Source organism: Mustelus asterias, chromosome 15 (assembly GCF_964213995.1).
Source record: "Mustelus asterias chromosome 15, sMusAst1.hap1.1, whole genome shotgun sequence".
In the NCBI taxonomy this organism is placed as follows: domain Eukaryota; kingdom Metazoa; phylum Chordata; class Chondrichthyes; order Carcharhiniformes; family Triakidae; genus Mustelus; species Mustelus asterias.
Genome location: NC_135815.1, coordinates 34,740,715 through 34,761,003, shown reverse-complemented (window position 1 = coordinate 34,761,003; position 20,289 = coordinate 34,740,715). Strand labels below are relative to the sequence as shown.

General features: G+C 42.2%; 1 protein-coding gene across 7 annotated transcripts in view; it reads left to right on the top strand.

The window, feature by feature from the left end:
- Window positions 1-20,289, top strand: part of mark1 (MAP/microtubule affinity-regulating kinase 1) — a 179,278-nt gene that overhangs the window by 110,093 nt on the left and 48,896 nt on the right. For all 7 annotated transcript variants that reach the window (XM_078229756.1, XM_078229758.1, XM_078229755.1 and 4 more), the window contains exon 4: window positions 17,052-17,100. In XM_078229756.1, coding sequence (XP_078085882.1) covers window positions 17,052-17,100 — 49 coding nt within the window. The remainder of the gene's footprint in view (window positions 1-17,051; window positions 17,101-20,289) is intronic.

The following is a 20,289-nucleotide window of genomic DNA, read 5'->3' as shown; positions in this document are numbered from 1 at the left end:
AGTGAAACGTATTTTTTTCCATTTAAAAAGTATTCCTGGTGTATTTAAGAGTGATGACCTGGTGCAGTTTTATTAATATCCCTGAAAATGGGTTCATCTCCAAAATAGGCATTTTTAATCAGGGTAAACCTGAGAAACCCAATATAACATTACTGGTTAAAAACTATGCTCAACTTTCTTTTATGGGAGGTTACTTTATCTCCTCTTTGTATGGGCCCTGAGGTCTGCCCATGGTGGAGACTAATTGATATGAAAGGTCAAAGGGTGGGGGTTGGGGGCTATGAGTTACCATGAGTTGGTGAGTTGGCATAGGAGATATAAAGGGACATGGATTGGCATTGCGGCTATGAGGGTATATGGAGGTGGGTAAAGAACATGAGGTGCCATGTATGAAGCATGGGGAGTTTGTGGGGCGAGGGCTGGAGGCATATTTCATGTTTTATACTTTCCTTGTATTTTAGACATAGTGCCAGAGCCTTGAGGCAGGGCTTTCACCTTGCCTGCCTCTGCACCCAGCAGTGTCTCCAGTTACTCTGCGGTTGCCTGTCCTGACTGCTAATTAAACCTGCTCCCCCAGACTGAATATCCTTAGCGGAGCCGGGGATTCTCCTGACTCTGCACACCCGACAGACGTATTCAATCCCGAGCCCATACTTTTGTCACCAAGAGGTTGGACAAAGAACTTGTGTATGAAAAGATAACCTAAGGTTTGTTTTTATCAGCTACCTAACAGTTATGCACAGTCTGTATTCGACAGAAACAACCTATTCTTACTGATGCAATATAGCAACAACTTATATAGTCCCTTCCATGTCATAAAACATCTTGGCATTTCACAGGAACATTAGAAAACCAAATATAACACCGAGCCATGTAAGGAGATATTGGGTACGATGACCAAAAGCTTGATCAAAGAAGTGTATTTGAAGGAGCATCTTATAGGAGGAAAGATAGGTGTAGGGTGGGTATTCCAGAGTTAGGGACCTAGACAGCTGAGGATGCAGCCACCAATAGTGAAGCAATAAAATATGATGATTTACCAGAGGCCAGAATTAGAGGGGTGCAGATATATCAGAAGGTTGTGGGACTGCTGGGATTACAGAGATACGGAGGGGCAAATTTGATTTGAACAGATGGATGGGAATTTTAAATTCTAGACCCTGCTTAACTAGAAGCCAATGCAAATCAGTGAGCACACAGGTAATAGGGGAATGGGACTTGGTGCAAATTAAAACACAGGGTTTGGGTGACCTCATGTTTACAAGGAGCAGAATGTGAGGGACTAGCCAGGAGTGCATTAGATTCATTAAAACAGTCAAGTCTAGAGATAACAAAGGCATGAATGAGAATTTTGGCAGCAGACAAAATTAGACCAGGACAAAGTCAGGTGATGTTATGGAGGTGGGAGTAGGCAGTCTTGATGATGGCCTGAATATGAAGTCAGTCGTTCATCTTTGGGTCAAACGTGGCACCAAAGTTTTGAATATAACCGCAGACTGTTGTCAGGGAGAGGGATGGAGTTGCTAGCTAGGGAATGGAGTTTGGGATGGGGGAGAAAACAATGGCTTCAGTCTTCCTAATACTTAATTGGAGGAAATTTCTGCTCATCCATTACTGAATGTCGGATAAGCAATCTGATAATTTAGCAATACTGCAGGAGTTGAAAGAGGTGCTCATAAGTTCATAACATATAGGAGTAGGATTAGGCCATTCGGCCTATTGAGTCTGCTCTGCCATTCGATCATGACTGATCATCCCCATTTTCCTGCCTTCTCCCCATAATCTTTCAACCCATTACCAATTAAACATCTGTCTAACTCCTCAAATTTCCTCACTGTCCCAGCATCCACCGCACTTTGGGGTAGTGAATTCCACAGATTCACAACCCTTCAGGAGAAGTAGTTTCTCCTCAACTCTGTTTTGAATTTGCTACCTCTTATCCTAAGACTATGACCTCTCATCCTAGAATGCCCCACAAGAAGAAGCATCCGCTCCACATCTTCTTTATCCATACCTTTTATCATCTTGTATATGTCAATTTGATCTCCCCTCATTCTTCAAAAGAATTTTGGCAGCAACAAACAACAAACCCCTTATCTCTTGTCCCCTTGTCATATGACAAACCCCTTATCTCTGGAATCAATCTAGTGAACCTCCTCTGAACTGCCTGCAATGCCACTACATTTTCCTCAAATAAGGGGACCAAAACTGTGCACAATACTCCAGGTGCAGTCTCATTAATGCATTGTATAGTTGCAACAATACTTCCTCACCTTTATATTCTATTCCTTTAGGGAATGGAGTTTGGAATGGATGAGCAAACACAATGGCTTCAGTCTTCCTAATATTTAATTGGAGGAAATTTCTGCTCATCCATTACTGAATGTCGGATAAGCAGTCTGATAATTTAGCAATACTGGAGGAGTTGAAAGAGGTGCCTATAAATGCCAACATTCCATTCGCTTTCTTTATTATCTGCTGTACCTGCATGCTAGTTTTCTGTGACTCATGAACGAGGACACCCAGATTCCTCTGCACCGGGAGCACTCCGAAGTCTCTCCCCATTTAGACAATAACTCGTCTTCCCATTTTTCTGACCAAAATGCATGACCTCACACTTATCCACGTTAAACTCTATCTGCCACATTTTCCCATTCTCCTAACCTATCTATATCCATTTGTAAGGTTCTTATTTCCTCATTGCAACTTACTGTCCCGCCTATTTTTGTGTCATCTGCAAATTTGGCTATAGAGCTTTCTATCTCTGTATCCAAGTCGTTAATATTGATTGTGCTGGTGAGAGCTGGGTATTGTCAGCCTACATGGGAAAACTAATGTTGTGCTTTTGAATTATGTTGCCGAGGGGCAGCATGCAGGTGATAGGAGGGGACCGAGGATTGATCATTGAGGAACACCAGAGGTAACAGTACAGGAGCAAGAAGCAAAGCCATTACAAGTGATTCTCTGTCTTATGAGTGGATAGGAATGGAACCAAATGAGAGTGGTCCCATCTAGCTGGATGACAGTGGGAGAGTGTTGGGGGAGGATGGTATGGTCAAACACGTCAAAGGCTGCAGACCAGTCGAGAAGGAAAAGAGAAAGTTTATGTTTGCCGTAATCAAACAGGGTGTCATGCCATCACACTTACTAAAGTCCAAGATTGGCCTCAGTCACATGGATTCAAATTTAGATGGAGTGCTGGTCACAGTGAAGTTAGCATTGTTTACCTTGGTGGATTGCTGTCAACTGCTCGCATGCAGTTCTGCACCCACTGCTGAATATAAATAACCTGCCCTCTGGAAAATCATGTAAACAGCCTCTTCCCCTATTTCCCCCTTTAATTTCTGTCCCCACAAATTTCCCTTTTCTCTTGCTCATTTTGCTTTCTCTCTTTTCCACCCCCCACCCCCCCCATCTCTCCTTTCCCCTTTGCAGGTTGAAACGACATCACATCATAAAAATAAGAGCATCAAGTATAGAATAAGAAAATGTAATTCGGACTATTTGATTGCCCTTTTCCATTTCAGAGCAGTGTCTACCTTGCTCAGTTAATCTCCTGAAAGTGTAACTGCAGACCTTTTGAAAAACATAACTGATCAAAATGAAAAAGAGAATAGGAAGTATATCTGAAACGAGAATTCAATCGAATGTCACCAGTGCTGGCTTTCTTCCCAGCAGCTATGCCTGCAGTTAGAATCAAATACCTCTTTATCAAATTGAGCATTTTGCAGACAAGCCTTCTTCTGTTGCGCACTTCCTTCACTATTTATTTTCTTTCAAAGTCTATCACTATGGTTACCTTCAGAAGTCAAACCAATTCCAGGAAAAGCTGGTTTGGCACAATTATAATTAGGGCTTCCCTGAGACAATGAAGTAGGCTGCTTGATTACCCCCCTGGGCATGACTGCTTTGTTATTAAGTGCATACTAGTCAATCTCCCATGGCGTTTGGTTGTCGAGATCAAGTGCTGTCATAAGGTTTAGCAGGGATTTTAGGGTGAAGGAATAATGGGACCAAGGCAGAGAGTGGCAGAAGCAAGGGAAGAGAACTGAGAGGTTGGGTAAAAGCTAGGGTACCTCAGTTGCTGGAGGTGGGGAAATCCCATGTGGGAAGATGGTTTGGATAAGTATTTCAGCTGGGGATGATAGGTGGGTGTAAAGGGGTGGGAGATGGGTAGGGAGGGAGAGGTTCTTTGATTTTCCAATTTTAAAAAGAGACTAAATTTTCTAATGTAGAGAATGTTCCAATAGTTAGCAAACAGGAACATGGTTTTATTATTTATTCAGTTATCTAAAAAGTAAACCCCCTCTGATTTTGGAAACCGTGAAGGGGTTGAAATCTTTCACGTTTGAAGGGAGAGAATGGGAGTGGGTGGCGAAGAGGGTGCAACGGGAGACACGGACAGAGATGGAAGTTAAGGCAGGCAAACTCAGCTGGAGTTGGCAGGAAACACTCAATGCGGGAAGGACTCCCCCATTCAGGGAAGTACTTTCCCCTACTCGGGATAATTTTGCAGTTCAGTGGAAGAGAAGGAGGCAACAATATCCAGTACAGGAAGGTACCGACTCGAACCATATTGTGTTCTGGGCAGACTCTGATTTTCTTGTCAGTAGTGGCAATATTATTCTTAATTCAGGGTTTTTAAGGGTGATTTTTGTACATACACGTGGTAGAATTGGAACACTTGGGCAGAAATCAATAATGTGGCTATGAATAAGTAATATCCAAATGTAGTTGAATTCTGTCATATATTATGATGCATGGAACTCTGGTTCAGAAGACCATAACTTTTACTTTTTTTTAAACAAACGTGAACCAATTCACAGGACTGCTAATTAGTCTGAACAAGAAAAAAAATGGAAAAACTGGAATATAATGCAATACTCCTTTACTTCCCCCTTAGCTTAACAAATACACACAGATTTTAAAGTTAATACGGATTACAAAGTTCCTTTGAAGCTACAATGGTCTCCCTAACACACGCAGCCTTTTTTAAAGCACATTGGTTGGCTGCAGCCAAACACACACACACACCACTCTGAATCCAAGTTAGTATCTGTGGATTTCTCCTCACAATCCCGCCAGATAACTGTCATATGAGAGTTTGCAAACTCCTCTCCCAAAACATGCTTTAAAACCTTTTCTCATAGAAGTACTTTCATTTATCGGTTTACATTCCAAAATCCAGTCCAGGAATTTCAAATGACACTTAAAGCTTCTGCTCCACTTTTAACAGCAAATCCAGTCCAGGACTTTATACCAACCCCTTTAGGATTTCTTTGTCTTGGCCGCTGCCCAAATGGTTTACAGTTGCTTCAGCTCTCAAGTGCCAGACTCTTGTTAAAATTATATCAAACATTTTAGCTACCTCTGAGGTCTACGGCCCACTTCAAATCTAGTTAATGCAATTGTCTCTTTAACTCCAAGCACTTTCTTCACTCTTCCTTGAATTCTTCTGAACAGCACCTTGGTCTCTGTTCACTTAATTTCACCTGAAACCTTCTTTCTGTCCCAGTTCCCTGGTTGTCTGGGCTGTATCTTGTTTCTTAGGAAGCCTGCATGTGTGCAATTCCCTTGTCCTGTCCAGCTTCTCCTGGAACAGTTGAGAGCTCCTCACTCCTCAGTGATCTGTCCCCAACTGCTTTGGCTTCCAGTTAAAACTAAAGAACAAAGGAAAGCTCTCCCTCCTGGGAAGTAGGTCTCCTGTTGCTAAGCAACACCCTCCTATATTTATTCTTCATGCCATAGCTCTCTCTAAGCACAATAGAATCACAGTTGGAACTTAACCAACCTCCACACATACAAACATTATTGTCCAGCATGAATTTAACTATAGATCCCTTCTAGGCATAGAAACATTGAATTAAACCCACCTAAAAATATACCTTATTTCTAATGTTTACCAATATAAATCCCTTAAAACTACCTTTGTTTTCCTAACACGTGCAAACCAGTGTAATTTGACAGTAGGTGAAACAGCCCTTTTCGCTGACAGCAGGAACTGCATATTATTGGCACAATTAGTTTACATGTCATCCTATCAAAGAATATTCTCATATACCAATTCCGTTGAGTGGCAGAGCAGGCTGGAGGGGCTGAACGGCCTCCTCCTGTTCCTTTTTCCTCATGGTCTTAACAAAAATACTAGATCATAATTCTGTAATAAAATGACACAGGCAAGTACTGAGCACCATGTGATCTGGCCTGGTATTAGACGATGACACAAAAGTAAACTCATGTCTTCTCACTCACTTAGAACAAGAATCGATCTGCCCCCTCCTCGATAAGGGGAATGAAGTCTGACTTCTACCATGATTCAGACTTAACCCGTACATCTCACCCCTGCCCCTCCTGTGAAAAGTGGGCCAACATCCCCTACTTTGAACCCATTCCACTCACACAAAAAACACACAACAATCCCACTGATGGAAAGTTGGACCTCTAACTTCCCTCATGAAGATCATCTGGCCTAGACTTTCCATATTTTCCCATCACACCCGTGGTGATGCCTGTCAGAGTTGGGCACAAAATCCCACCCCTCGTTTATAGGTATGCTTGGTGCTGCTCTGGGCATGCCCTCCAGCTCTCTTCATTGAACCAGAGTTCATCCCGTGCCTTATGGTAATGGTAGAGTGAGTGCAATGCCCAGCCATAAGTTTGCAGATTGTGATTGATTACAATTGTGCTGCTGCTAATGGCCTCAGCACCTTCTGGATGCCCAGTTTTGAACTGCTAGACCTGATCTGAGTCCATCCTATTTAGCACGGTGATACTGCATTTTGGCATCACATTGACTTCTAACCTACCAGATATAGCAGATAGTTAATGTTGGCGAGCTTTTATTGTGTATGACATGAGCTATTACAAATGTTAAGAGATCTGTTGATAATTTTGTTCAAAACTTTTGCCCAAACTTTCCTGCAGCTGAATATATATCTGGATGCTAATAGACGCTGTGCTGTGTCCTCACACCGGTGATGTTTAGGTAGGAAGCTGAAAGTGAGCAAATACGTATTGATACAGCCGGCAACTTCAGGACTATGTTAGGAGTTAAGCTGTTGGATCAAAAAGACAAATTACTGGCTTACTCAAAGGTTCAGAAGAACATTTTTCCCCAGAGTGAAATTGGGTTACTTTATTAAAACAAACATGAAAGTGGCTTTGCTGAGGTGAATGTCTCCTGACCTCTGCAATCTAGAATGTGCTGTCAATGGACCCAGCAGAGAACAAAACTCAATAGGTGGAATCTCTGTTTTGATTTTATTTCAGTGCAGGAAAATAACGTACCTTCTGCACTGTAGAGATTCTATGAAATGACCAGAAATGTATCTTTAATCTGCCCTAAGTCTTGTTATCAACATTTGGCTAAAGTTGCTGGGTATTGCTGATATCCATTTGTTAACTTCTGACTCCCTATCCTTCCTGTTATAATTTATTGAATTAATAATTGAGGAAAAGGGTGGACATCCAGAGGTCATAGCCCTTATTCGTGCAGGTGACAGGTGTAGAAAAAGGGATGAAGCTCAGTAGTTTCAAGGAGCTAGGAAAGGAATTTTAAAAGTGGTAGAACCTCAAAGGTTGTGATCTCCAGATTGTTCTGAGGGTTGGAAGAGTTTAGGTTAGTGTGGCAGGGGAATGACAACCTGAGTGTGGATATGGAAAGAAGAGAAGCAAATCTGGAACTACAAGGCAGGAAAGTGTTCGAGTATGGAGGAAATAAGGGCTAGACAATGCAGAGGAAAGGAATTGTTCAGTAATTCACCACAAGGAGTCAAGTGAATATGACAGGTGAGCTGAGGGCACAGCTGAACACCTTGGCTATGTGCGAACAGATGGATTTAAAAAATGAAGAGGTTTTTAATATTGTTTGAAGAAACAATTGCAGTTGTGAGGAGGTATGATGTGCTGGAAGAAGCATCAAATGATGTGATATGGGTTGAACTGAGGGTTGAGCAAAAAAGGAGCTTTAGGGTATAGGGAGATAAAAAAGCAAACATACAGGCAAGTTGCTGAGAAGTGCAGAAACAATAGGGCAGTAATAGGCTATTTCAACTTTCCTAATGTTAACTGGGATAAATTCAGTAGAAAAGATAGAGAGGTTGCAGAATGCTTGAAATGTATTCATAGAACATAGAACATTACAGCGCAGTACAGGCCCTTCGGCCGTCGATGTTGCACCGACCTGTGAAACCAATCTAAAGCCCCTCTAACTTACACTATTCCAATATCATCCATGTGTTTATCTCATGACCATTTAAATGCCCTTAATGCTGGCGAGTCCACTACTGTTGCAGGCAGGGCATTCCACGCCCTTACTACTCTCTGAGTAAAGAACCTACCTCTGGCATCTGTTCTATATCTATCACCCCTCAATTTAAAGCTATGTCCCCTCGTGCTAGCCAACACCATCCAAGGAAAAAGGCTCTCACTGTCCACCCTATCTAATCCTCTGATCATCTTGTATGCCTCTATTAAGTCACCTCTTAACCACCTTCTCTCTAACAAAAACAGCCTCAAGTCCCTCAGCCTTTCCTCATAAGACATTCCCACCATACCAGGCAACATCCTGGTAAATCTCCTCTGCACCAGGAGAGCTTTTTTTAAAGCCATTATGTAGCAAGTCTAACAAGAGAAGGGACAGTTCTAGACTTAGTTTTAGGGAGAGAATCTGGACATTTTAATGATCATGATCACCGTAGAATTAGATTTAGAATGGTTGTAGGAAAGGATAAAGACAGACCAAAAATGAAATTTTTAAATTGGAAGAAGGCCAACATTATGGGGCTGAGATATGATTTGGCAAAAGTAGATTGGAAACAACTATTGAAGGTAAATTGTTGTCACAGCAGTGGGAAGCATTCGAGGAGTAGCTGAGGAGGGTTCCCAAAAAGCTTTCCTCCAGAATAAGGATTGGACTCTCAAATTTAGCACCCCCACACCCTTTGAATGTCAGCACATATAGAGTAGGATAAGGCAAAAAAAAGTTCAATATCGCTGAAAGCCAATCTAAGTATAGAGTGCGAGGGTGAAAGTAAAAAGGAAATTAGGAAAGCAAAGAGAGGGCATGAGGAAATAGTAGCAAGTAAAATCAAGAAAAACTCTGAGATGCTTTATAAATACATAAAGAGCGAGAGGATAACTAAGGAAAAATTAGGACCAATTAGAGACTTGGTTCTATGTGAAGGCGAACATGTAAGTAACATTTCTAGTGAATATTTTATGTTTGTTATCACAAAAGAAAGGGTGAAGGAGACATTTAAGTTAGCAAGGAGGAATGTAAAATATTACATGAGACATAATGAGGGAGGAAATACTTCAGTGTTCAGCAACCTTGAAAGTGGATAAATCACCAGAACAAAGGTGACACAGTGTTTAGACCTGCTGCCTCACAGCGCCCGGGTTCAATTGTAGCCTTGTGTGACTTTCTGTGTGGAGTTTGCACATTCTCCCCGTGTCTGCATGAGTTTCCTCCGGGTGCTCCGGTTTCCTCCCACAGTCCAAAGATGTGTGTGTTAGGTTGATTGGCCATGCTAAATTGCCTCTTAGTGTCAGGGGGGTTAGTCGGGTAAATATGTGGGTTACCGGGATGGTTTTGGTGCAGGATCAATGGGCCTAACGTAGCGATTCTATGAAATGGCAAGTTGGATCGAAAATTGGCTCAGTAAAAGGAGGCAAAAAGTTACAGTAGTCAGCAATGTAGTGGGAGATTGAGGCACAGGAGCTCTAAGCAAACATGTTGGCCGTATCATTTCTAAAACTACAATTACTTTGTTTTCCTATGTATTAATTAATTGAGTCCCAAGTGCCAGTAAAACAATATTTTAAGTGAAAAATATTAGTGACAGTGGGCATTTTACTTCGAGCCATGTGGTAATTGAAACTTTGAAATGCTAGAATTTCATTCTGCAACAGCTGAATTATTTAATTCAATCCTATTAAAAACATAAATAACAAAAAACTTACTTCTGTTTGGAGGCTGGTATTTAGAGGGATCACTGCTTTACTTGGTTTATATTTATAATCTAGACCTGGGTGTACAGGCCGCCATTTCTTAATATGAAGATGATGCAAGACTTGGAAGCATTGTGAAATATGAGGAGAACGGTGATAGCATTCCAGAGGATACAGACAGGTTGCAGGAATGGGTAGATCAGTAGCAGCTGAAATTTAATGCAGAGAAGTGTGAAGTGGTATATTTTAGTCAGAAGAATAAAGAGAGGTGACGTAAAGTACAATTCTAAAGGAAATGCAGGAGCAGAATGGCCTGGGTGCATACGTCCATACGATATTGAAGGTGGCAGGACAGGTTAAGAAAGCAGTTAATAAATTATATTAAATTCTGTGTTTTATACATAGGGGCACAGAGTACGAAAGCAAGTTAGCTATGAGCCTTCAGAATACATGGGAAACATGTGAAGGTTTTAGAGGTTTACGAAAGAATGGTTCCCGCCCCACGTTCTCCCTCTCCTACCCCACCCTCGCTTCACCAGGCTGCCTCATGCTCTGGGCCTCACTCCGGCTGCCTCACGTTCTGGGCCCCGTTCCGCCACTCCGGCTGCCTTGCTCTCTGGGACGGTAATTTGCCTTCCATACTTACCTGCCCACTTTTTTGCTACTCGTCCAATTACAGGCTGATTTCTCTCTGAATTGCTGCTGATAGGCTCACAGATCTGAACAGTTTACCAGCACTCTTCAAATACCTGTCAGTTGAATGTCCAGGTTTAGTGGATCGCAATGAGTTTGCAAATCATCTGCTTGAAATCGAAGACGTGGGAGCAGTGCTCCAACAGCACTACACCACTGGTTGTTAGGTGTTTCTGTGACTGGGTGATTGTTCCTAGTGGAGTTACATGGGGCTCGGTACCAGGTCCTTTCTGTTTGATATATGTGAAGTCCTTAGGGAGAAACAGGAAGATTAAGTAAGAAGCATTCAGAATCAGGGCAGCACATGCTGTTAAATGGTGGATTCTTTTATTGCCTTTCTAGGTTGCCTCTGCCGGTTTTTAAGATCATAAGGAACAGGAGCAAGAACAGGCCATTCAGTCCATTAGGCCTGCCCTCGCCATTCGATATGATCATAGCTGACATGATGGTGGCAACTCTACTTTCCTGCTTGTCTCTCACAGTCATGAACTCCTTTGTCGATCAAAGATCTAGTTCTGCCTTGAATATATTTAATGACCCAGCTTCCACTGCTTCCTGTGGAACAGAATTTCAAAGACTTAACCCTCAGAAGAAATTCTTCTGAAATGGAGACCCCTTAATTTTAAACTGTGCTTCTAGTTCTAGATTCTCCCATGAGAGGAAATAGCCTCCCAGCATCTATTCTGCCAAGCCCCTTCAAAATTTATATGTTTTAATGAGATCCCCCTATTCTTCTAAACACAAATGAGTATGGGCCCTATCTGCTGTAACTTTCCTCATAAGACAATTCCCTCATCCCAGGAATCAGCCTAGTGAACGTTCGCTTCCAATGCAGGTAAGTAAGGAGACCAAAACTGTACACTATTCCAGGTGGTGTCTCACCGATGCCCTGTACAGTTGTAACAAAGTTGACCTACTTTTATACACAATCCCTCTTGCAATAAAGGCCAAACATTTGTGGTTCATGATTCCCAAGATATTTGGAAGTGTTGATGTCCAAGAGGACCTGGTGTCATGAGTCATAAAAGCAAATATGGTTTCAGCAAGCAATTAGGAAGGCAAATGGTACATTGGCGTTAATAGCAAGAGGGTTTGAGCACAGGAGTAAGAATGTTGTGCTACAATTACATATCACCTTGGTGAAGCTACACCTAGAGTATTATGTACAGTTCTGGTCCTACCTAAAAAAGTTATACTTTGCCCGAGAGGGAGTGCAAAGAAGGTTCACCAGACTGATACCTGGAATGGTGGAGTTCTCCGATGAGCAGATTGGGCCTATATTCTCTAAAGTTTAAATGAATGAGAGGTGATTCCATTGGCAAAATTCTTACAGCGCTTGAGATGGGAAAATGTAGGAAGGATGGTTTCCTCGAGCTGGGGTGGTCTAGAATCAAGGAACGCAGTTTCAGAGTAAGGGGTGGACCATTTAGGACTAAGTTGTGGAGGAATTCCTTCAGAAGTTGGTGAATCTTTGGAATTTTCTACTCCAAGGGGTTGTGGAGACTCAGCATTAAGTATATTCAAGACTGCGATCAATAGATTTCTGGACTTTACACGGGATATGGGGATGGCGGGTGGGGGGGGGGGTATTAGGTAGCAGATCAACAACAATCCAGTTCAATGGCCTACTCCTGCTCTTATTTCCTATGTACTTGGGTACTCCAATCTTTGAATGGCAGCATTTTGCAATCCCTCCATTTAATTAATATTCTATTTTTCTATTCTTCCTGCCAAAGTGGATTACCTTATATTTTCCCACAATATACTTTATCTGCTAATTTTTATGCCCACTCACTTAACCTGTCTATGCAGACTTTTTGTATCCTCACAACTTGCTTTCCTCCCTGACACATTGTATCATCAAATTTGGCTACAATACAGCCTGTATGTCTCCTGTTTTAATCCCCAGTCTCAGCCTCAGAGGGGCCAGTGCTTATTTTGACTACCCTTTCCTTTTTATATACTTGTTGATAAGTACACCACCTGTTTTCATATTTCTTCTAGATTTCCCCCATGCTTAAATTTTCTCCCTCTTTTATTTTTTAAATCATCCTATGCTGGTTTCCAAAATTCTCCCATTAGCTAATGTGTATAGTAGCCTTAAGTAAACAGAATGCACAATTCAATTTTCAATACACTACAGCGTATATCAATGAATTAGACTTAAATGTTGGGGGTTGATTAATAAGTTTGCAGATAATAGAAAAGTTTACCGTGTTAATGGTGAGGAAAAAGTTGTGACTGCAGAAAGGTCTCAATGGGCTCGTCAGATGGGCAGAAAAGTGTCAAATAGAATTAAATCAGGAGAAATATGATGTTATGCATTTTGGGAGGACAAATGGGACAACTCTGAAAGGTGTAAGTCCTGAGATCCCTGAAGGTAATATGACAGGATGATAAGGTGGTCAAGAAGGTAATGGACACTTTCCTTTTGTGACTGAAGCAGAGTACAAGAGCAAGGAAGTTATGATAGGCCCATATGAAACACAAGTTCGCCCCCTGCAAACAGTTGTAGTCATGGCATTACAGGAAGGATGTGATCACACTAGAGGGGATATAGAAGATATTTACACGGATGTTGCCAGGAACTGAGAACTTTAACTATGAGGTTAAGTTTGGATAGGCTGGGATTTTCTTTGGAACAGAGGAACCCGAGAAGAGATTTAATTGAGGGGTCTAGATGGGGTAGATTGAAAGGATCTATTTTGTTGGCAGAGAGGTCATTAATCAGGGGGCATAGATTTAAAATAATTGGTGGAAGAATTGGAGGGGAGTTAGGCAATTCTTTTCACCCAAAGGGCAGTGACGGTCTGGAATTCAATGCCTGAAAGGGTAGTGGAGGTAGAAACTTGATCTTGATGTGTCACAACCTACAAGGTTACAGTTCAAGAGCTGAAATGTGGATTTATGCTGAATTGCTCTTTCTGGGCCTGCTCAGACTGGATGGGTAGAACGGTCACCATCTATGCCCTAAATGTTTCTGTGTTTCCATTATTGATTCTGTTTCTTTGGTCAGTTATGATCTGACCAGGAAGGGAGTTTGATAGCTGGTTCTGTACTTGTGTAAATGGCTAAGTGTAGATTCTGACTTGTATCTCCTGCATAGGATTTGATAACTCAAAATATTTGGACAAAATACAAACATTTGTGCATAGTATGGTCGTTTATACACATAAAACATGTGCATAAATGTAAAGTAAATATTACATTTTCTGCATTCTGTGAATGACCTGATTCACCAATAGAGGGGAGCAGGTCTCAAAATGGCATAACCATTCCTAAGTGAAATATATATTTTAAATGTTATTGCCACCAAATTTATAATTGTCTCTGGAAAACTGCATTGCAACAGATAAATTTTTGGAGTATTATAGGTTGCAGTGGCCCTGATTTTTACCCTTAACAAGAATGAGAAGGGAGAAAGATTTTCTATTGAGAAGTCGGTTTTCCCCATATGCTGCCAAAGGATGTCTTTTCAAAAAGATTTTCAATATGTGTCCTGCTCGAAGGCCAGTCACATTGATCGGCTGGTTCTCTGTCAGGCAGGAAAGCAGGGAGCCCGGCAGCTGGGGGAGGTAGTGGGAGGGGTATGGGTGAAGAGTGACACTCGGACTAGGCGCAAGGTGGAAGGGGGTGAACACGGCACGGAATGTGGGCTGTAGCTGTGATGCAGGGTGTCGGGTAGCGGATATAGCATTCAATGGTCTGATCTGGTAGAGGCTAGCTTGTTAGGAGGGGAAGACCACTCCACTTGGATGTGGAACGGTGGCAGTATTAGTTGGACTGGTAATTCAGAGACCTGGGCTAATGCTGTGGAGACATGTGCTCAAATCCCACCACAGTAGGTCATAGAAAAAGAAAAAGAAAGACTTGCGTGACCATCAGACGTCCCAAAGTACTTTACAGCCAATGAAGTAATTTTTAAAGTGTAATCACTGTTGTAACATAGGAAATACCACAGCTAATTTGCACTCTACAAATTCCCACAAGCACCAATGTGATAATAACCAGATGATCCAGTTTTGTGATGTCGATTGCGGAATAAATATTGGCCACATCACCGGGGATAACTCCTCCGCTTTCCTTCGAAATAGCGCCATGGGATCTCTCCATCGAACAGGCTGATGGGAGTCTTAGTTTAATGTCTCTTCTGAAGGAAAACACCTCGTACAGTGCAGTGTTCCCTCATTATTGCACCTTGATTTTTGTGGCTCAAGGCCTGGAATGGGATTTGAAGCTGGAACTTTGTGATTCGGAGATGAGTGTACTTCCAACTGAGCCACAGCTAAAGGACTTAACTAATCACCAAATCTGGAATTCAAAACCTTATATCAGTAATGAGATTGTTGAATAAACCCATCTAGTTCATGAATGTCCTGATGGGCTCCTGCAGTGATATCCAGGGATTGAAATGATCGGCCTTATGTGAGACAGGAGTTGAGGCTCCGTCAATCTTCCTTTGTGCTTGCTTTGAGTCTAGCCAGTGGAGAGTTTCCCTATTGACTACAATTTTGCTAGGACTTCTTGATGCTGCACTTTATCAAGTGCAGCCTTAATGTCAAGGGCAGTCACTCTCACCTCCTGACTCACAAGTGGATAGTGCCATTCCCTAGCAAGGACATTAGGGATGGGAAATGGTATCAACTTGTGAAGAAGGAACTTTATTATTTCCTGTCATAAAATCAAGGAATCTCTACAGAAAGGGGCCCATCGAGCCTGCACCAACAATAATTCCACCCAGGCCCTATCCCTGCAACCCCATGTGTTTACCCTGCTAATCTTCCTGACACTAAGGGGCAATTTAGTATCAACCTAACCTGCACATCTTTGTACAAGATATACTGGAACTTGATGACACTGTGAACTGTAAAATGAGAGAATTCCAGGCTCCAGTAGTCACCTCACTCACTCAAATAAGCAGAAAAGTATTTTGGATAATTTCTAATATTACTTAATCCTCATTGCACAATTTCAATTCTGCACGTATTTAAGTTCTCAGTTCAGTTTCCACTTTGTAAAAGTGATGACAGTTATAATTTTTTAAATGCTTGTTTAACAAAAATGGAACAGATATCCTCAAGAAAATACTAATTTCCAGTCAAAGAATTTATGCAAAAAAACAGTATTACAATAAGTCTTGTTAATGTCCTCTCCAAATCCCTAATTATAATTAATTCCCTCGAAGTAGTGAGCCACTTCCCTCAGCCATTGACATCCTAAAGTACAGGTATACCAGCAGTGCTATCAAAGGGGGCGTCCCAGGTTTTTGATGCAGTGACAGTGCTTGATTGGCAACCCATCCACATCTTCAATGTTCCCTTGCTCCACCACCAGAGCACAGTGGCAGCAGTGTGTATCATCTACAAGCTGCACTGCAGCAAGTTGTCAAGGTTTCATAGACTGCACTCTCCAGAAGAACGTGGGCAGCAGGCATGTTGGAACACGCTCTCCACCAAGTCACGTCCCATGACCAAATTAAGAAAAGATCATGGGTTGGTGCCCCACTCCAGAACTTGATAACTTTGATTGAAGTATTAGATTATGTTAAGTCCTTCATATGAGATATGGAACTGAGGCTCCATTTATCTGAGCGGATATTAAGGATAAATGTCATTGTTCAAAAGGCACCGAGATCGCCTAGGGTCTTTGCCAGCCTTTCTGGCACCACCCAAAAGCAGACTAACTGATCATCACCTCCTTTGAGAAATCATGTTTTGTGCAACTAGGTTCCTGTGTTGATTTATATAAACAAATACTGCAATTCATTGTGGGGAAATACTTTAAAGAGACGTGATCAGGCACCACGTAAGTACAAGTCTTTCTCCAAGATTAAAAGGTTCATCCTAAATTGAGTGAAGTTGTGTAGAGAGCCTAGAGGAAGCAGGAACTGAGACAGCTTTGATTCCGTTCATACTACAGATACTAGTCTAGACCAGTAACTGTAGGGTTTGGCGTTCAGCTGACAGATCGCCATTTATTTTACTGGTTGGATATTGTTCAGCAACAAAGAAGCAGTGTTTCAATTCCAATCCCAGCCAGTCTATAATGCTAAGAGGGAACACTGAAAAAATCAATTGTGTGAAGTTCTCCAGCACAGAGCAATACAACTTGTAATGCAACAGTACAGATTTTGCATTGATGCACAATTGAAACTGTTGCACTTCAGTTTGACAGTGACACAAGTAGGTGCCCTTCCATCTTGAACAGTGAGCAAACTTTCATCTTGGATTGAATTTGACCCAAATTCCTTGAGGTGCAAGAGCTGTGTATTAATGCACTGAATCATCTTGTTCTATGCTGATTTTAACAGTGATCCCAATCCCATCAGTACCATTTTAAAATGAAGACCAGTGTGTGGGTTTTAAAAATCATATGCCTCTAACACTTAATATTTTTAATTTTCACAGCTGTTTCGGGAAGTAAGAATTATGAAGATTTTGAATCATCCCAATATAGGTAAGATTGTATTGTAACCCTAACAAACATGTGTCCAATACAGATTAAATGAGAATAGCCATTATTTTAAAGTGTCTTCTACTTATCCTCTTTCATGAACTTGCCCAGTTCCTTTTATCTTTCCAGCTTTCTGTTGACAATTGTTTATTGTGTAAAAAGTGACATTGCTGTCGATGCTACATTTAATTTTTACTTTGGCTGTTAAAATTTTAATCATCTTTCCAAGATTTAACGCTCCTGAAGCCAGTGCCTCAGGTTGGGAAGTAGTTCTATGGACAATAGTAATTCCACGTTTTTGAGCATGGGGTGGTGAGTGTCAAAATCAGATGTTGCTGTTTTGAGAGGCAAAACAGCTGAGGCATTTTGTCCTTCACTGAAGTCTAAAAGGCATCTTATCCGGGGGCGGGGAGAGGGTCCCTGAATAGTGATCAAGAGCGGTTGAATTTTGTCCTCTTAACCTCTCTCTATCCAAGGGGTGCAGAGGGTAATTATCAGCATGGGTTTAATGGAAGGCTGTGTTTGCTAAATGCTGGGCATGCACAGTTCCTTGGATCTTTGCGAGCAATGGAGTCAGCTGGCAATAGCCAGGATCAACGTTGGCGCCATTCAAGTAATAGCAGTGTTTTTTTCCTGTTTTTGAATGATCCATAGTTTGTATGGAGCTATTTAAATTTTCATCTAACTGGAAGCTGAGATTCTTGGTGCTGTAGCTAATGGCAGTTCATTCGGCTCAGAGGGAGTCTCTCAAGCAAAGCAAGCTAATAGTCTCGGCAGAAATTCTGAATTACTTGGCTATCTGACAATTTTGATATTAAATAAACTTTATTAAAGCCTGTATCATTGCTTTACCATGGATACTCCTACTCCTGGTATCGAAGCTCTGGGTCTTAAAGCCCCATGGGTTACCTACACTGCTGTGTGCACATCTGGATAGGTGCATATCATAGAATCATACAGTGCTGAAGAGGTCCTTTGGCCCTTCAAGTCTGCATCAATATGTGACAAACACCTGACTTCCCACCTAATCCCATTTACCAGCACCTGGTCCATAGCCTTGAATGTTATGATGTGCCAAGTGCTTCTCTAGGTACTTTTTAAAGGATGTGATGCAATTTGCCTCTACCACCCTCCCAAGCAGCGCATTCCAGACCATTAGCACCCTTTGGGTGAAAAGGTTTGTCCTCATGTCCTCTCTTAACCACCTGTCTCTCACCTTGAAACTATGACCCCTTGTGATTGACCCTTCAACTGAGATGAACACTGCTCCTTATCCACTGTGTCCATTCCCCTCATAATCTTGAACACCTCGATCAGGTCACTCCTCTGTCTTCTCTGCTCCAGTGAAAACAACCCCAAGCCTATCCGATCTCTCTTCATAACTTAAATCTTCCATCCCAGACAGCAAACTGATGAATCTCCTCTGCACCCTCTCCAGTGCAATCACATCCTTCTAATAATGTGATGACCAGAACTACACACGTTACTCTACCTGTGGCCTCACCAAAGTTCTGTAGAGCTCCAACATGATATTCCTGCTTTTGTAAGCTATGCCGCAATTGATAAAGGCAAGTGTCCCATATGCCTTTTTCACCACCCTACTAACATGCCCTTCCATCTCTCAGATCTCTGGACAAACCAAGATCCATTTATTCCACAGAACTTCCTAGTGTCATGCTGTTCGTTGAATATTTCCTTGTCAAATTACTCCTTCCAAAGTGTATCACCTCACATTTTTTCAGGGTTAAATTCCATCTGCCGCTTATCTGCCCATTTGACCATCCTGTGTATATTTTCTTGTAGCTCAAGATACTCTGTGTCATCCGCAAACTTACTAATCCAACCCCCCAGATTGTCATCTATGTCGTTTATATAAATGACAAACAATAGGGGACCCAGCACAGTACCTGGTCTTGGGCAGTTAAGGGCTATGGGGTGTGGGCAAGCATGGTGGAGTAGGCTCAATGATCTACTGCAGCTCCTACTTCTTGAGTCCTGTTTTGTTGTCCCATTAAAGAATGCCTTTTCCAACACTGCGACTGCTATCCTTATGATGAAATGTTGGGTCTGCCTGGGCCTGCATTTCAGGGTGAGCTGGGTTGCCAGTGTCTTTGGCAGGTTATGTGCAGAAGAGCATTGGCAAGGGAGAGACAGATGGGTTGGTGGGGCGGGGGAGTGGAAGTGCCTTCAATACCTTATCTATCAACCTCCGATGTGGCTGATTCTTTGTACATGCTCGTAGCTACTGTGGACATTGGGAGTCAGCAATGCCTTTGAATACCTGCTGAACCTGTGCACATAATTGCTGTTTTCCATGTCCTAATGTTGTCAATCCAGCCCAATTTCCTGTCTCCTGCTCACCCCCATAACTATCAACATCCACCAATGTTATCCTTTTCTCCCCCTCACCAGCCCCCCAGATGACCGAATGTCCCACCCAGTCTAATTCCCCTCTCCTCTTTGCTTTGGTACTCCATGTAGTCTAATCCCATCCTCCTATTCAATTATCTCACCCTCTGATGTCCCTCCATGTCCTATCCAACCATCTAAATATTTAACACATCCAGCCAGCTAATACACTGCTAACAGAATTGGCAGGCTGTTCCTATGTATGATTTCTACAATCTCATCACCCCTTGTGTATTGTTGGTACATTTGGTCTTGTGTCAATCAGGCAATCGAGCTATTAACGACTGGGGCAGGAGGAGATCTTCCAGCAGAGTCTCAGGGTGTCTTCTGAGGTCGGACTGCTTTGTTCCCGTGAACCACGACGCAAAGCTACAATGGCACTGGACCCATTGTTAATTGTGGGATATTGGGAACAGGCAGGCATATGGAGTCGGGTCAAAGAGCAGTCCTCCTCTCATTGAATAGTGTGAAAGGCTCTAAGGATCCTATTATTTCCCTTCCCGTCGCTATGTTCCCACTTGATTGCATTGCACTGAAGCTTTATGTCCCTGGACCCAAGATGGCAAGCAACCTCAGTGACTCATGATAATTGCCAACTTCAGTCTACCCATTGCTCCTCGTCATAAATGACACCACATAGAACTACCAAGTTCTATTAATTTATTTACTAATTTTATTGGGAGCTGAACACTCAGCAATGGGCAACTTGAAATAACATTACTCCAGGGCCATCACTCCAACTCCCCACCCCATCCCAGGATCACGACAAAACTAAGTACAGAA